This window comes from Alosa pseudoharengus, unplaced genomic scaffold, assembly GCF_046254945.1.
Source record: "Alosa pseudoharengus isolate Yale_2024_CS ecotype anadromous, Long Island Sound unplaced genomic scaffold, YU_APseudo_1.1 YU_APseudo_1.1_scf_4, whole genome shotgun sequence".
Classification (NCBI taxonomy): Eukaryota; Metazoa; Chordata; class Actinopteri; order Clupeiformes; family Clupeidae; genus Alosa; species Alosa pseudoharengus.
In genome coordinates, this window is record NW_027468774.1 from 20,085,880 (window position 1) to 20,103,631 (window position 17,752).

The 17,752-nt window shown below is 44.6% G+C and overlaps 1 protein-coding gene across 1 annotated transcript; it reads left to right on the plus strand.

Moving 5' to 3' along the window:
* Positions 1-1,458: 1,458 nt before the first annotated feature.
* brsk1b (BR serine/threonine kinase 1b) lies at positions 1,459-17,358 on the plus strand. The gene is made up of 20 exons (XM_076265217.1): positions 1,459-2,618; positions 3,905-3,999; positions 4,399-4,484; positions 4,695-4,835; positions 5,165-5,281; positions 5,440-5,473; positions 5,913-5,981; positions 6,457-6,603; positions 7,483-7,514; positions 7,945-8,109; positions 8,528-8,625; positions 8,993-9,143; positions 9,492-9,564; positions 11,112-11,206; positions 11,309-11,394; positions 12,014-12,062; positions 12,863-12,986; positions 13,356-13,569; positions 13,730-13,840; positions 14,252-17,358. Exons 1-20 carry the CDS (start codon positions 2,534-2,536, stop codon positions 14,419-14,421), a joined length of 2,142 nt encoding a protein of 713 aa, XP_076121332.1. The 5' UTR covers positions 1,459-2,533; the 3' UTR covers positions 14,422-17,358.
* Positions 17,359-17,752: the final 394 nt, after the last annotated feature.

The window sequence follows — 17,752 nt, forward strand, 5'->3', positions numbered from 1 at the left end:
ACAAGGGTGACAATCCGGTTGGCTGGCCATGTGTGCTTTGTGTGTGGGTCAGTTATCCAATCTGATTAGCTGAAAAGCCCATTTTAAAGGGGTTAGTTGTGAGTATTTGTTGTAGTTGTATGTGGTGACCTAAGATTAAGTGAGATGGACTTAAAGCGATGAGGTTGCACTGATTGTTTTGAGGATCAGTGTCTCTCTAAAACCAACCTTCACTTGGTTTTATTTTATTGTATAACAGCATGATGTTTTCATAGTAGAAAGTTTCAAGTTTCATAATTAGGTTATTACTAAATCATCAAAGAGTAATCCGTTAGGATGCGCACTATCATTATTTGTGTTATCCAGGCCACCGATGACTGAAAATAGGCCTGAACTCAGGTCACACCAAATATTCATACCTCCTTACATCATAGAAATATGCTCTGGACATTGAATGTCAATTCTCAAGGTGCAAAATGGGAACTAACTCCTGCAAATTCTGCAGTGGTGCAAATGTTTTTTTTTTTACTTTTGATTTTCTCAGCAATTAATGGAAAGGCATTACAGTACAGTTTGTAGTGTAATGTGAAAAAAACACAGCTTGGTAATCAACCAGTGTTAATAATGAGATGCAATGAAGGGAAGCCTAAAGAGTACAAGTATATGTGCACAATGTAACGTGTTGCTTAAGGGAGATATTGCTCATTCATGTTAATCAAGAATGTTTGGGGTTCTTTCAGTTGTTGCTTACAACAAAATAATCTACTGCCACCGTGTGTACAGATGAGGTATTATCCTTGATGGAATGTTCAGTCTCCTCACAGAAACGAATGGAAGCACTGTAAAAAAAATACATCTGTAGGCATCACTGTAAATGTCATAATAAAGCATACATCGAATAAAGAATATAGGCCTATTGTCATAACGTTTGAGATAGTCTACCCTATTTATTTGAAAACGGAAAGAACCATAACAAATTACTCGTTTCAGACTTTGGTCGTTTTGCAAGGTAATATTACATTTTGCAGACCTATATTCTAATATCTTAGCCATGTTTTTCATCCAGCCTTTGGTTCACTTAAGGCACCATTCGGTGGAGCATCTGTGCAGAAGAGAGTGGTGTAGTTGGGTGGGGCGAAGAGAGGGGGTGTTCTGGGAGAAAAGGGAAGGGAGGAGACGATGGAGAGCGCAGGCCGAGTGAACCCCGGATGCTGATGCTGCCCGTATCGAATCAAGAGAAGCAAGGGGAGAACGAGATAGGGAGCGGGGTGTATGATAGAAGGTGGGGTACTGGAGTCGGTCGTCACGAAGCAAGTGTTGTGAAGGCGATACTTTTTTCAGGGATACGTCTTAAGGCGCAAGGACAACGCACGGCTGCGCGACGGGCTGCAGCTGCGACGACGGCAGGAGAAGATGCTGTGATCTGCTCGCCGAGGGAGGGAGGATGAGAGGCGGAGGATTCTACGCCAGCTAAATATGCTTGCATTTTCTAGAACAGCGATGTATCGCATTAAACGTCCAGGCCTTCGAGTGGTGCAAGAAAAACACTATTTAGCCCTTGCCTTCTCTTGAAAACGCATTGGGGCTGTATTTGGACCGGGTGCTGGTGGATAGCGGTGTCCTACCAGAGCGTTTTCGCACAGGGTGGCTCTCTTTTCTCTATATTTCCGGATGTGAGGCCTGGGGTAAAGTAAGTAATACTCCAGACACTGGACATATTTTAGCACTGCGGTTTAAATGGGTTAATATTCACTTGACGGGGAATGTGAGGAGATAGCCGATACGATTACTCAAATTGCGAAGTCAACTGAACAAACAGCAGAATAACGAATTGTTACGGATAGCTAACTAGAAGCAAATCTCAATGAATATTGTAGCCCGTTCATTTCCAACGGAATTAAGTTTCTTTTATTGTTGCAACATTGTTGTGTTTACTGACTTGACTAAAATGTGTCAAAGTGTAGGCCTAGCTGACAGTCAGACCGCTGGACGGGCTGGCCCACATGTTCGGCTCTAATCATAATTTTGTCAGCGCCTTTGAATCTGCGATGACACCTAGCCTACTAGACTCGTATCTACATCAACATTCATGTGTCTCCAGCGTATTTTTGTCAAAGACACAGGCTATGTTATCTCTGCTAACTCGATATTCCTACTGTCAGAACATAGTTTCATATTGTTACCCTAATTTATCATGGATCTTTGATTCATTAGTTTGATGCGCACTCATAACATAGGTCTAGGCCTACGTCTCTTTAGTTGACATATGCCTAATCTCAGATCATAGTTTATGACTATTAACAGTATCAGGCTACGCGTTCAGCGAACACATCTAGTTAATATTTACATTAGCAGTGAGCATCATTGGAAAGTGGTTGTGAGTAGGCCACACTATTGTCATCACGAAGCGTAGGCCATTCCTTGCCCCTCTTACTGTCTGTAATGTCGCTACGGCGGGGTTACACAGCGCACAGGACTCATCGTAGCAGACTCCCCTGGAAGAAACTCTGATTTTTTATAGAGTTCTGGTCGCGGAAACAAATCGTTTGAAGAAATGTCCAGCAAGGAGTTGTCGAGTCAGCCGGCACAGTATGTGGGGCCTTACCGCCTGGAGAAGACTCTGGGGAAAGGGCAGACCGGTAAGAATCAGCACTGATGTCAGTGCCCTGCTGAGCTCTTATGTGTCAAGCTGTGAAACATTAATGTTACTTACGTTAACTGTCCATGGTTCATAATGATGGACAGCAGTTTACATGACCATTCGAAAGCATGCATGTAGCCTAACTTTATGCATGAGTAGTAGCCTAGTCATCTGTTGCGGTCATTAAAACAATGCTCATATCAACGAATCAGTGCGATGATTCTTTTTCTTCTCTCTCTCTCTCTCTCTCTCTCTCTCTCTCTGTCTCTCTGTCTCTCTGTCCTGTGCATGCTGCTGCCATTGTATTGATGTGGTAGCCTACAGTTGTCCCATGCTGAATTAGTCTATCCCTGCCTATGAAGGGAATACACTGTAGCCTAGGAGAGGTCACACTGTTTGCTTCTGGATTATATGTAGGCGATTGCCGACTGATGGGTGAGATGTTTGTCTATTATTGGTGGTAGTGACCCAACAGCATTTACTTCATGAGGTATATTTGCCAACTCATATGATGCTCTGTTTTGGTGTACAATGTGAATGAATATGCTTTATTTGTATGTTTCTTAACCGTATGAAACTGCATAGTGGTTTCGCATATTTCCATAGGGAAGATATTCAACCATATTAGACCATTTCTCACTTTATGTAGCTGTACTAAACCCTAATGTGTCACTCGGCTTGCGGAGCAGAGTGATGTATGTATTTTGCTGGAATATTTTGGTCAGCTGGTAATCGATACGTGTGCAAGGAAATTCGAGTCAGTTAAGAGCAGGTGTGGAGTGAGCCACCTGGCCACTGGTCCTGTCCTGACCATGATGTTGCACACAGGCAGGACATAAAGCCTAGGTGCTGCACTCTCTTTCATCTGAAGTGACATGTATATAGTGGATGTTATTATTGAAACTGGGCTGTTGGCCATGAGTAAAGAAGCCACAAGATCTCTGAGACCAGTTTCCTGAGATGGTGTGTTCAGCGTTTTGAAGCTTTGGTCAGGGATAGGGTTTCATGACATGTTAGTTTTGATCAGGTCTGGATAAACCTGATTGGTGATGTCATCACTCACTCACATATCCTTTTCAATCCCATTGGGTCACTGTCTGCCGAGAAGGGACGAGATAAAGGGAGAGAGAGAAAGAGAGAGAGAGGCAGGAGGGGGGCATTAAGCCCTTTGTTTTTTCTCTCCCTCTCTCTCTCTCTCTCTCTCTCTGTTGTCTGAGGTTTCCTGTATTTCCTCTCTGCCTTTAAAGTGCTCTCAAGCCCCTCCCTCCCATTCCTCTCCTCCAGGCTTGGTGAAGCTGGGAGTACACTGCATCACAGGGCAGAAGGTGGCCATAAAGATTGTGAACAGGGAAAAGCTGTCAGAGTCGGTTCTCATGAAGGTAAGAAAAGCAGACATTTGCTGATCTCTTTGTGTTGTGGCTTTCTCTGTTGAACTTGTGGTCTGAAAAGCTACAAGAAAATACCATTGATAAATTCATCTACAAAGTATAGAATATTTCTGACCAAATCAAGATATTACACTAAGTGTTTAAAGAAGTACCTAGGCATTTGTCCCCAAATCTGAGCCACGAAGCTCCGCAGCTTTCCCTTCTTTTCCTCTTGCATTGCTATCGGCTGCTGTGTTTATAATACAGCTCTGTCTGCAGATGCTCATCAACCACTTGCCACCTCTGCACTCTCCTCTTTTCCTCAAGCAGAAGCTATGCTGGTTAACATCTCCTGCTTTCTTTCCACTCTTTCCCTTCTTTCCACTCTTCTCTCTCACTCTCTCTGTCCAGGTGGAGAGAGAGATAGCTATTCTCAAACTAATAGAACACCCTCATGTTCTGAAGCTGCATGATGTCTATGAGAATAACAAATATCTGTAAGTATGTGAGTCTGTTTCTCTCTGTGTGTGTTTATCGGCCCATGTGTGTTTGTCTGCAAAAGTCGGTTTCACATTTCTTTGCATAGAACTGCCCACAGCTTCTGTCTGTGCTCATCTGATGTGATAAGATGTGACTGTATTTACGTCTCCTGCACAAATTCAATCAGTGGCAAACTGACAGCCCCCACCCCCCCTCCCGTTTGTTAGGTACTTGGTGCTAGAGCATGTGTCGGGTGGGGAGCTGTTCGACTACTTGGTGAAGAAGGGCCGACTGACCCCTAAAGAAGCCAGAAAGTTTTTCAAACAGATCATCTCGGCCCTGGACTTCTGCCACAGCCACTCCATATGGTAGGCCTCCTTTTAGAGAGCAATGGCGAGAGTGATTGTGATGTCTGTGTGCCTTTGTGTGTGTGATCCGATATGTAGGGTGTATCTTTCGTGTGTATCGTTGTGCATGTGTGATAGACAGAAATGGTATGTGTCTATGACAACAGGTTCTGTGCATGTTTCTCTGAGGATATGTTATAATGATGTGTTTGTTATGTTTTAGATGTTGACTTATTTTATTTGCTTGGTTTGGCTGAGTAAACATTACAGGGAACACATCAAGTCATAAAATCAATGCCCCACACCCTCCCCTTTCTTCGTCTTTCTGTTTCTCTCTCTCTCTCCTCCAGTCACAGAGACTTAAAGCCAGAGAATCTGCTGCTGGATGAAAAGAACAACATCAGGATCGCTGACTTTGGCATGGCCTCACTACAAGTAGGAGACAGTCTCTTGGAGACAAGCTGTGGGTGAGTATTGTGATTCTGTCTATTCATGACTATAAATATACTTGTGTCTGTACGTGTCTGTACGTGTGTGTGTGTTCAAGTACATGTATAATGTATGTATTGCGTGTGTATGATGTGGATAAATGTCATTGTAATTCTGTGTGTTCAAATGTTTTCAGATCCCCTCACTATGCATGCCCAGAGGTGATCAGGGTAAGTCATATCTCAGCAACATGTAGCAGTTTCACCTGTATGTTCCATGTGTCATTAGCATGCATTTTTTTATATTTGTGTTTATGGTCCCTCAGTGAGTGTGTGTTCATATTTCATAGTGTGTGTCTGTGTCCATGTGTGTGTGTGTGTGTGTGTGTGTGTGTGTGTGTGTGTGTGTTTGTTTGTATCTGTACTGTGGTGCCACTAGGAAACAATAGTAGTAAGACAATATGGAAACAGCTTTGAAAATCTTGGGATTAAAGCAGAATTTGGCATGCTGTCGTCATTTTGCTGTTTGAATCCGTTTGTGTGTGTCTGTGGAGGGGTAGTTGTGTTGGACTGTGTGGTCATCCTATAGCTAACTGTGTGTGTGGTTGGTATGTGCTTGTCTTTGTGGCTTTGTGCGTGTATGCGTAACAATAGGCGGCTGTGTTTTCAGGGTGAGAAATATGACGGGCGTAGAGCAGATGTGTGGAGCTGTGGAGTCATCCTGTTCGCACTGCTCGTGGTGAGCTATTCTTTTTTCTCTTTTCAGTTCATCCCTTTCTTTCTCTTCTGTCTTTCCACCCATCTCTCTCTTCTCTCTCTTTCTCCCTTTTGCACTGTTTGCTTTCTGTCCTCTGCATGTCATTCAGGTTGTTGTTAACTTTCAGTATCCATACACTCTCAGTCACCCATCAGGTTTTGATGATTTTTTTGCTTGCTCAGTGGCAAACTGACAGCCACTTATTATGTTCAAAAAACCTAATTATCCAAGTTATTGGTAATACACCACGATTCTTCACTCAAATATTTTTTTAAAAACACTGTCACTTCCTCCTGACGTCATGACATCTGGTCATTAGGAAAAGGATTCATTGTGTCTGTTTTGTGATTAAAACCCAGAATTGTGACGTCCACTCTGTTTCCCTAGCTCTGCTTAATGTGACCTGCAAATAGTTAACCCCAGTCTCCTCTCGACCCTTGCTGACCTCTGTTTCCAGGGTGCGTTGCCGTTCGACCATGACAACCTGCGGCAGCTGCTGGAGAAGGTGAAGAGTGGGGTGTTCCATATGCCCCACTTCATTCCGCCCGATTGCCAGGCACTGCTCAAGGGCATGATCGAGGTCGACCCGGAGAAGAGGCTCTCGGTAGGTCTGCCAGGCAGAGGGGAGGGGTGGGGTGAGAAAGATGGAGAGAGGAGGAAAGAGAGATGAGAAAGCAGTGGGGTGACAAAAAGAGAAAGAGACAGATTGTATATGAGTCAGGTGTGAAAACATCATGTGTGTGTAGATTTGCACCATGTGAGTGTAGATTTTCGTGTCATTAACACGAGTGGACAAGAAATCATTCTGGGTGAGAGTCACTACCTGCTGGTGCAGTGCTCAAGCAGACATTCCCAGATTTCATTACCTCATAAATTACAAGACATTCAGTGCCGGCATCCAGTTACTCACACATCAACTGAGGTCAAGTCCCTGGTGATAACTGTGTACACAGAGAAAATATTTTTGGAACTTTATCTGAGCCATATGCACACAGCAATAAATCCAGGGTGTAAGTACTTAAAAGTGCATTATACTGGGTTTACTGACAAAAACAAATATGCCACTAGACTGACAGTAATGTGATTCCCAGTATATCTGTACATTGTGTGGATTTGGATTCTTTATTTATTCTGAAATATAAATCAAATGGGCACAGAATTCACTGTAATCTTCAACTGTGAAACAGTTTTTGCAAAATGGCATTGTTGTAAATTTGGAGACATTTGTATCTGTTTCTAAAAGGAGCTTTTGCAGATAATAGTAAACAATAAGCATTTTTATGCACACATCAGTATCTTAGCTGCTAAGAGCCATAGGTTTCAGTCTACTTCTTTTTTTGTAGTTATTTTATCTTTTGCAATTCTTAAGGTATGTGACTTCTAAGCAATGTTTTGTGTAGAATCCCTGACTCATAGTAATGCGCTTAGAGCTCTTTGCTTTTTGACTGATAGTTCTGTTATTTTTTAATGGCTCCCTAAACAGCTTGAAGCAATACAGAAGCACGCCTGGTATCAGTAAGTAAAACCCCTCTCTGAACAGCATCCAACTGCTCTTTTAGGTGGGGATCACACTGGAAATAACCCAGCGGCAGTGGTAAGTGTAATGCAATGCTCAGACCATAATAAGTTCTTTCTCGTTCCTAAGTAACACAAACGGTCTGCCTAAACTGACAGTTGAATACTCTTGCGTTGCGCTTTGAAAGTTGACCCAAGTTTAACGCTCAGCTTGTTCAACGCTAGCATTACGCTAGCGCTGCCACCGTTCCACTGGCGAACCATAGAGAACAATAGAAAACCTGCCGCTTGGCGCTGGCCAGTGTAATCCCTGCCTTAAAGCCAGTCCTATAATCCATCCTTATCAAAATCTTTTTTGATCTTTTCATTCTTTTAACCTTCTCACCGTCGCTCTCGCTCCCCCATCTCTCTGTCCTCCTGTGTTCCTCAGGGGCGGCCGCAACGAACCCACCCCAGAGCAGCCCCCTCCCAGGAGGGTGTGTGTGCGGCGGATCCTGTCCCTCACTGAGCTGGACCCGGACGTGCTGGACAGCATGCACTCCTTGGGCTGCTTCAGGGACCGCACCAAACTGGCCCGAGACCTCCAGTGTGAGGAGTGAGTATCCCATCACCCCCTCGGCCTGGCTTGTGTCAGGACTACCGTCAGTAAATACTGCCCAGATAGTATCGTCCCCGGTGCTGACAAGTGATAAGAAATAATTGTATTATTCCTGTCTTGATATGTGTGTTGATAAGCCTTACCAGTAACAAGGAATCTCTGTAATATGAATGATAGCAACTGGGCAGAAGCAGAATATATGGATGTAATTTTTAAAACAGTAGATGTGACACAGTCGTTGCCAAGGCAACTCTTGAAGGTTGTCAACAGCTGTTATTGGTAATTGTGCTGAAGGGAGATTCCTTTGATGGCAGGAGGCGGTTCTTCCATTCCTTCCTGTCTGTTTGTCATTCTTTCTCATATTCCTCTCTGTCTGTCTGTCTTTCTCCTTCTTACATTCCTCCCTGTCTGTTAGAATAAACCAGGAGAAGATGATCTATTACCTGCTGCTGGACAGAAAAGAGCGCTACCCCAGCTATGAGGACGAGAACCTGCCACCCAGAAATGATGTTGGTGAGTCATGCCATGTCTGCGCAAATACAGAAACACACCCACGCACATACATTTTTGTGTATGCATGCATGTACACATACAGTACACTCACATATAGCCTATAGTTCCCTATAGAACCACATCCTCTGTGTGTGTGTGTGTGTGTGTGTGTGTGTGTGTGTGTGTGTGTGTGTGTGTGTGTGTGTGTGTGTGTGTGTGTGTGTGTGTGTGTGTGTGTGTGTGTGTGTGTGTGTGTGTGTGTGTGTGTGTGTGTGTGTGTGTGTGTGTGTGTGTGTGTGTGTGTGTGTGTGTGTGTGTGTGTGTGTGTGTGTGTGTGTGTGTGTGTGTGTGTGCGTGCGTGCGTGCGTGCATGTCTGTTTTGCAGCAGACCCTCCCCGGAAGCGCGTGGACTCGCCTATGCTGACGCGTCATGGCCGATGCCGGCCGGAAAGAAAGAGCCTGGAGGTGCTGAGTGTGACAGAACAGGGTTCACCTACACCGCCACGCCGAGCCCTGGACACATCCTCACACAGTCAGAGGTGCGTACATACACACACACACACACACACACACACACACACACACACACACACACACACACACACAGAAGAGCTCCCCACCCTCCTAAATGCTGGCACATCTGCACACAGCCAGCACAGTCACTGCACATACCACACCCCCACACGCTTCCCCCCAGGGTCTTATGAACCACCACTACATCAACCTGCTCTCTATACATCTACATGCCTTCCCACTCAGACATACAGTACAGTACACTGTTATTGTGTTGGCTGGATCTGTGGTTTGTGCGCTAACTGGACTGATTCTCTGTGTTGCCTGTGGCCTGCCTGGTTGGTTGTGCTCATTCCTGTGTCCGTGTCCTGCAGGTCGCGCTCGGTGAGCGGCGCCTCCACAGGCCTCTCCTCCAGCCCCCTCAGCAGCCCCAGGGTGAGTTCCCCCGTCCAGCCACTCCCACTCACACACCACATCGCCCCAGTCCTGGTGCCAGCAAAAACTTTAGTCTTGCGAAAAAAGCAGAACCACATATTCTATAGTTACAATTCTGCTATATGCAATACATACACGCCCATACACACATACAAATACACACACACACAAGTTAAACTACCGGTACCGGTCCGGGCCAGTACTATGCTGATCCTGTATTGAAGCTCTAATCTAATCTAGATTATTAAATCCATCATTATGGCTGTATCCAGCTTTTGATGCACATGGAGGACAAACTAATCCAGGGTTGGTTTGTAAATGCCATGTTATATAAACACTGTGGACAAAATGTGCAAACTGTTTTTGGCAAAACACTGAAAGTGTCCTCCTGCTCTAATGATAGTTGACATGACATGCTTTCCACTGTCACTTGTGAACTGGCAATTAGGAAGTGAAGGTTTACACATGTATACTGTCTTATGTTACCCATTCAGTGTGTAGAACTGCAAGGCAATCTATGAAGGAAAACAGTGAGTGTAGTATGTATGTAGTGTTGTAACTAAATTGATCTGTGGCAGAAATGTGTTTGGTGTTGAAGCTCTCCTCAGTTCAGTGTGCTTTATCATACTAAAATCATCTCCCTCATACTGTTCCATTTCCCATACCACTGACCTTCTACTTGAACTAAAAATCAATGACACATATAGGTCAATACAACACCCAACACCCCTCATCCACATACAGTATATGCATATGCTCTTTTGTCTCCCTTCCTACCTCTCTCTGTCTCACTGTCTTTCTCTCTCTCTCTCTCTCTCTCTCTCTCTCTCTCTCTCTCTCTCTCTCTCTCTCTTTCCCTATCTCTCTCTCTCACTCTTCTTTCCACCCCCTCAATACACACACAGGTAGTGACACACATACACATATATAACCAACTCATATATAACACTGTATACTCTTTTCAATACCCCCTGTATGCAGGGCGTGTCTGTAGAAAATAAGAACAGAGAATGGTAGATGGCTCGATTGCTAGTTGTAGCATCCTCATTGACAGGTTTAACTGTTTTTAACAGTAAATGAAACAGATGACAAAAAAAGCACATGTTGAAGATATCAGTAGAGTCTGCTAATGCTAGTCATAAATCGCCATAAATCATAACTTTCATGACCATTGCTCTCTCCATCTCTCCATCTCCCCACCTCTCCTCTCCTCTGTCCTCTTTCTTCTGCTCCATCAGAGCCCCGTGTTCACTTTCAGCCAGTCCGAAGTCACCTCTGCTTCCACCACCCTGCCCAAAGACCCCAAAGCAGGAAGTGCCACCACTCCCCGGGGGTCCAAACGCGCGCCTGACCAAAAAACCCAGACTCTGCCGTCCAAGGCGCCCTCCGATCGGGCCCACCTCCAATCCACGTCCCTCCCCCTCCAGGGCCCCCCCCGCTCGCCCTCGCCGTCTCCCTCCCCCCTCTCCCCTATCCCTCGCTTTTTTGTCTTCCCCACGCCCTCCGCCATCAAGTCGGTAACTAAGAGCCTCTATCCTAACTCTGCCCATGTGTCACAGGTCACCCCCCAGGGCTCCCCGCTCCCCACCCCTCTCGGCACCCCTGTCCACCACCCCGGGCACCCCCCTCCCACCCCTCCCTCGTCCTCATCCTCGTCCTCGTCCTCGCGCGCTGAGGGTGGGGGCGGCGTGGCCGGAGGCTCCCTGTCCCTCACCCCGCCCTCCAGTCCTGGGGGAAGTGGCGGGATGGCGGCCAGCAGCTCCGCCCACTGGCGGACGCGCCTCAACTCCTTCAAGAACAACCTGCTGGGCTCACCGCGTTTCCACCGACGCAAGCTGCAAGGTGAGAAAACGCCGTTGTGGCTAAGGGGAATGTTGGAGATGCACAGAGCACTAGTGCTCTTGTAGCTCATCTGGACAATGAGGTGCCAACAACACCAAGGTCTTGCCTTTAATACCCAGTGAGCAGACAAAAATCGATTAATTCATAATCTATCTGTATGGCATCAAAATATAGCATATATCTTCTTATCAATCAAAATTAGATCTTTTTCTAAGTACACAGTGGAGACATAATCACTCCATTGACCTAAATTCTTTTGTATATATTAGGTGCAGGTGACTAAGTGGTTTCACAAGTGCTCATTGTCATACAAAGGAAACCAATAAAACAGGCTAAACAGGGTTAAGGTATAGGAGCTTACACAAGTGACAAGTTTGTGGGTCATAAATGTTTGCTTAGTTTTCCGTCAGCGAAGACATGCTGTGACATGCACATTAGCTGGAGGCAAAAATCTGTTCTCCCTGATGACCTGCTTGCATCAGTCTGTCTTTCCTTCCTCATCTTACTTCACTTTTTCTCTCTCTCCACCCTCTCTTGCTGTCTCGCTCTCTTTCTTTCTTTCTTTCTTTCTTTCTTTCTTTCTTTCTTTCTTTCTTTCTTTCCTTGTTTCTCTCTCTAGTTCCTACATCTGAGGACATGTCCAGCCTAACGCCAGAGTCAAGCCCAGAGTGAGTGTGATAAATGATAATCTGACTGCCCATTCACCTCCTTTGAAAACTGATTTTGAGTTGACAGTGAGAGGGGGCAGATGACAAGTGCCTACAATTGATATTGAAACAATTGACATTTAATGCTAATTTCTTTACTCTTATAAGGGGTGGGTCCAAAATACTATTCATCCTTAAATGCAATTGCGTAAGAATTTCATAGGTTGCCAAAGGCATCAATCTATAATTGCAGACAGAAGAGACAGATTAAGATCCAGTTTAACCAGAGCTGAATTTTCCTGAAGTATGCAGTTCAAAATGTTCTCTGTTTATACTGGTTTTTAGTTTTAGTAGATTTAAATAAATAAAAAAACATGTTCTCCTGAATAGCTAGTGCATTGCTGTCTCATACTGCAGACATTTACAGACAACAGCTGACCGGCCTGAATAAGCCTGAATAAAAAAGACCCAGACACAATTAAAAAACACATAGCTAGATTTCTATTGATTTCTATGAGGGAAATATCTAGCCTTATGTCACTGTTCTATAAGAAACAAGTCTTTATCTTATCATCACATTTTCTTTCTATCTAGCTGTCCTGTATACCATGCTAATTGTAGCCTCCCTGGTCTTTAGTGTGCAGCTTGTTTTATCTTTCATTTCCTAGTCCCTTTGACTGCCTGCTTGTTCAGCTGCAGTATTGATCTCTCTCTGTGTGTGTGTGTGTGTGTGTGTGTGTGTGTGTGTGTGTGTGCGCGTGTGCGTGTGCGTGTGCGTGTGCGTGTGCGTGTGCGTGTGCGTGTGCGTGCTCTTGGTACAGGCTGGCCAAGAAGTCCTGGTTTGGAAACTTCATCAGTATTGAGAAGGAGGAGCAAATCTTTGTGGTGATCAGAGACAAACCACTGAGCTCAATAAAGGCAGACATCGTCCACGCGTTCCTCTCAGTAAGAGTTTTTCTGTCTTTCTGACTTTTTTTGTTGTGGGTTACAGGAAAGTAGTCATTGATGCCAAAGGCCCTCAAGTGTCATGCTTAAGGCTAAAGGAAGCTATGTGATTATGTGCCCTCTGCTTTGTAATTAGTAAACAAGGCTTGTAATCAGCTGGTCTTATGTCAGTGTCGACACAAGCTGTATCTGAAGAATTTCAATCAATCAATATCAATCAGAAAATCTTCTCTGTCCGTCTATCTGTCTCTTCCCTATGTGTGTCAAACTACCATTAACAAACCATATCTATTTCTCATGTCATTTCTCCTTCAATCATGTCCTCCCCATTTCCACGCCTCCGTCTCCATCTCTGTCTATCTCTGTCAGATTCCCTCTCTCAGTCACAGTGTCATCTCTCAGACCAGTTTCCGGGCGGAATATAAGTCCTCCGGAGGTTCATCTGTCTTCCAGAAGCCTGTCAAATTCCAGGTGGACATTGCCTTCTCTGAAGGAGAGAGGGAGCGAGAGAGAGACAGGGGAAAAGAGAAGGAGGAGAGAAGGGACATGGGAATCTACAGTGTCACCTTCACTCTTATATCAGGTACAGATCAAAATGGTTTGTTTTGAAAACATGTAAGAAATTAATGATTGACTGTAAATGTATCCAAATTTAAAGGGTATGAAAGTTTGAGTATATTCTAAGCATGGTTTGTGTGTGTGTGTGTGTGTGTGTGTGTGCGCGCACACATTTGTGTTCTCAGGTCCTAGTCGCAGGTTTAAACGGGTGGTAGAGTCTATTCAAGCTCAGTTGCTCAGTACTCATGATCAGCCTTCTGTACAGGCACTTGCTGGTGAGTGTCACAAGCTTACAGGTATGGACTCTTTCTGATGCTCTCTCTCTCTCACATGCACGCATGCATGAATGCATGCACACACGCGCAATCACACACACACACCACATATAGACAGATAGACACATAGACTTTCTTACTTTGCAAGTTTGTTGTGAAAGGTAGCGGTTGCGGCAACACAACAGGCATATGGAAAGTATGGCATCTTGTAGTGCAATGCATCAATGAATCAAGGAATAAATAATATCATCATAGTGAAATAAATGAGAACTTCATAGTTTACGTCCTGGGTTGTCTTCCTGCCTGGTAAACTGATTATTGGTAAATAAATATCTATATGTTTGTTGTGCAGCTGAGAGAAAGTACCCATCTATATTTATATATTGATCTATCAACCGATGGATCGCCTCTCTTCCGCTTTTTTCCCATCAGATGAGAAGAACGGGCAGCTGTCCTCTCATCCTCCCGGCTCCCTGAGCCGTCAGAACTCTCGCCGCTCGGAGGGAGGAGGCGACCGGGACAGTGGAGGCCTGCAACGCCGGGGCTCCAGCAAAGACAAGACCCGCCTGCTCTCCTCCAACGGAACCCAGTCTCAGCCCTGAGGGCTTCGGGCCAGACGGCTACCCACACCCTCTATACAACCCCTACACCCCCCCTGAGAGAAAAAGCCTTCCCCCTAAAAAAGCCCGCCACAGACCCATAGAAACTCCCCCGCCCTTACCCACCAGTCACCTGTGAGGTCCACCACAGCAGCAGTAGTCGGAGGCTAGAAAAGCACCATGGAGGAACATGATGCATTTTTTGATAACCAGGAGGCCTACTTTTTACCTTATCCATCACCGAAGACATCAGATGAAGCGTTTGTTCAGAGAGCTCACCTGATGGTCAAGATTCATGTATATGTATATATCTGTATGGGTGTGCTTGTGGGTGTATGTATACATATATGTGTTCTATACGTGAAGGCCGGGGCAAAAGCAGCAGAGTTAGTTATGTTGTGCATAACCAGGAGAGAATGTATGAAGTCTTCTGGGGCACAGGGACAGTCAGATAACCCAAATTAGTAGCCTGCTGATCATCCTGAAGTGAAATTAAAAACTGACACGAAGTAGTACCAAAAAGAAATCATGAAGAGGGGCCTGATTTAGAAAATGAAAAATTTCTGCTACAAAAATGCAGAGGCAGAACACTACCTAAATTCTTAAAAGTTTGCCACAGACTGAGGTTTAGCTAGTTAAATCATAAGTATCCTTTTCAGGGGCACAATCTGTGTGAGCTCACCCAACAACGATCAAATGTTAAACTACTTTGCCTTTTAAAAGAAGATTAAAAAAAAAAGGTCCTCTCAACTCTTGGTGGACACACCAGAGTGACCAGAATTGAACAGAACAGGACAAAATTACCAAATAATTGAACGCAGAAATGTCTTGTCCTTTTTACACTACACAATCTGCACGGACCTCTGTGAAAATGAGACACAGAGAAGTGTAGAAATGGACATTACTCCCCCACCCCCCTTCTGTCCAAAGTTTGTATGGGGATGAGATAGTCCCATATCCTGGTCCTGAACGGCTCCTTCCCAGCCCAGATGCACTAGGGCTGCTGGGAAAGTCCTATGCATGGAAGCGGTCAGGGGCTGGGAGGGGACGGAAGCAGGAATGGTTCTTAGCCCAAGAGGGAAGGGGACAAAAAGAGAATGGGGCATTGATGGCACAACAATAGAAAGAGTTCTGAATACTTTTTGTTACATTGTCTTCTGTTCTTGATTTAAAATGATGAGACATGCTTGCTGTCCGGGAAATGAGACAAAAAAAGCCAATATAGTGAATGTCAAAACAAAAAAGCTATTTTCGAAATATTGATTTGATTTATTTATTTATGTATTTTTGAAATTATTTTTGTTTGTATTTAATTTATGTATTTATTTTTCTTATTGGAAGGGGAGAGAATACTGTAACAAACTGCTGGCAATTGTGAGAAAGACAATTAGTTGAAATTGTCAATTAAGAGCACGACTTCAAAGACACATGAGATATTTCAAAATGGCTGTCCCAAAATGCCTGTCTTGGCTGGATTACTGGAGTCTTCTTGCAGGACCTGATGGAATGATGGGGGAAAATGACCTCGTTTCCTTTTAAAACATTTTTTAAAAATCAATGCTGCAAACATCCTTCCAGCCACCACTTATAAATATTTTTGTGTTCACCATCTTCTGTGGTATCAGTGAGCTGAATTTAATTTAAAAAAAAGAGATAACAATGACATTGAAAGGATTTTATCCTTTGGAACTTTCTAGAACCCTTTCCATGAGTGGAAAAAAGACTTAAAGAGAACAGACAAAGGGAGAAGAGAAAATGGATGTAAGACACATGTCTCCTCCTTCCAGAATGTTAATCAAGAGAAGAGCCCAAAGCTTTGAACTTTATCACACCAGATCACATACTGAACACAACCAGTATTCACACACACACAAACATACACTGATAGTGTTGATGAACGGTCTGCAACAGCTTCAGTCGTCTCGCCGAGGAAAAGAATAGTGAAATGAATAAAAACTGGATTTTAACAGGAAGGCACTGTATACACATAATGAAAAAATAATTGAGTAGGACCCCACCCAACCACACCCCTCTCACCTCAGCAGTGCTCTCCCAAAACACAACTTCAGTTGCAGATCTGAAGACGTTTAAGACGTTTGGTCCAGAGAAAATCTCCTACCCTGTCTTCAACAGACAAACTCATCTTAAAGCACAGGATATCCAGGGTACATAGTTGCTTCCATCATTCGTAACAGCAGACAGCATCAACACTTAAAATAGCAAAAAAACAGGATCACATCGGTGCCCTTCTCCTCTTTGTCACTTCCACACTTATTTAAACTTTTGTTTCTTAAGTCTGGATATTTTGCTGCCATCCATTACGCAATGTACTCGGTAGCCAACCCACCTGATTGGTTTATGGCTTTTGTCGTTTGGCCCCGTCAAAACCCGTCACTCCGGGCCATCAACCACTCAGCTGCTACTCAGCCTGATATTTTGTTCACCAGCCCTTCTAGAAGGTACTCCTGGTGCTCAGCCTTGTTGTCTGTCCGTGGGATCCCTGCATGTCAGAGCTGAGCTGAGGCCCTGGGTCTCTGCGTGCTGAATGTCCAAACTGCATGCCTATCCACGTCTGTCCTCTCTGCTGGCGGGAGCTGGTTCCACAACTCACTGACATCGCCTTAATCATGCTTCAAATCGCGTGCTTCTGGAGCTCCGGATCACATTGGCTGTGGGAGCACATTTCATCAACAAAACACAATTGGGATTGTAAGCTTTCATCTTCTCCAGGGTTCATTCCTATACACACACACACACACACAATCACACACATGTGGACACAGACACACGCATACACACCCCAGTTCATAGTGGAAATGACTACAACCCTTCTGGACTTTCTGTGCTCACATCTTGACTGATGGGGGGGGGGAATGTCAGTTGGTCTTTAAAGTCCAACATTCTTATCCTTTTGTTCCACTCCTCTGTCATTCCCCAGCGCCCCCCCCCCCCCTCTCCACACACACACTCACCACGCCACCACCTCCCCAGGTTTCACTCTCTGTAATCCCCCATCCCCCACATACACACAGTGAAACTTCTCTGTTTGTCATTCCCCCTCTTTTTCCAACTTTCACTCTATACTTCTTTAACACCCCCCCCCCCCCACCATACATTATATACCTCACATCCTCATGTATGCGCTTCTGTATGCACTGTAACCCATTGCCTTGATTGTTTAGTCATCTCTGTGCTCATGCTATGAACCTTGACTCTCATTCTTGTCGACATAATTGACTATTCCAGTTAAGATTGTAAGATTATACTCTCTTCCCCCCTCATGCACAGTAGAAACTTTTTTTCCATATTAAAGATTGACATCAATTGGGGAAAA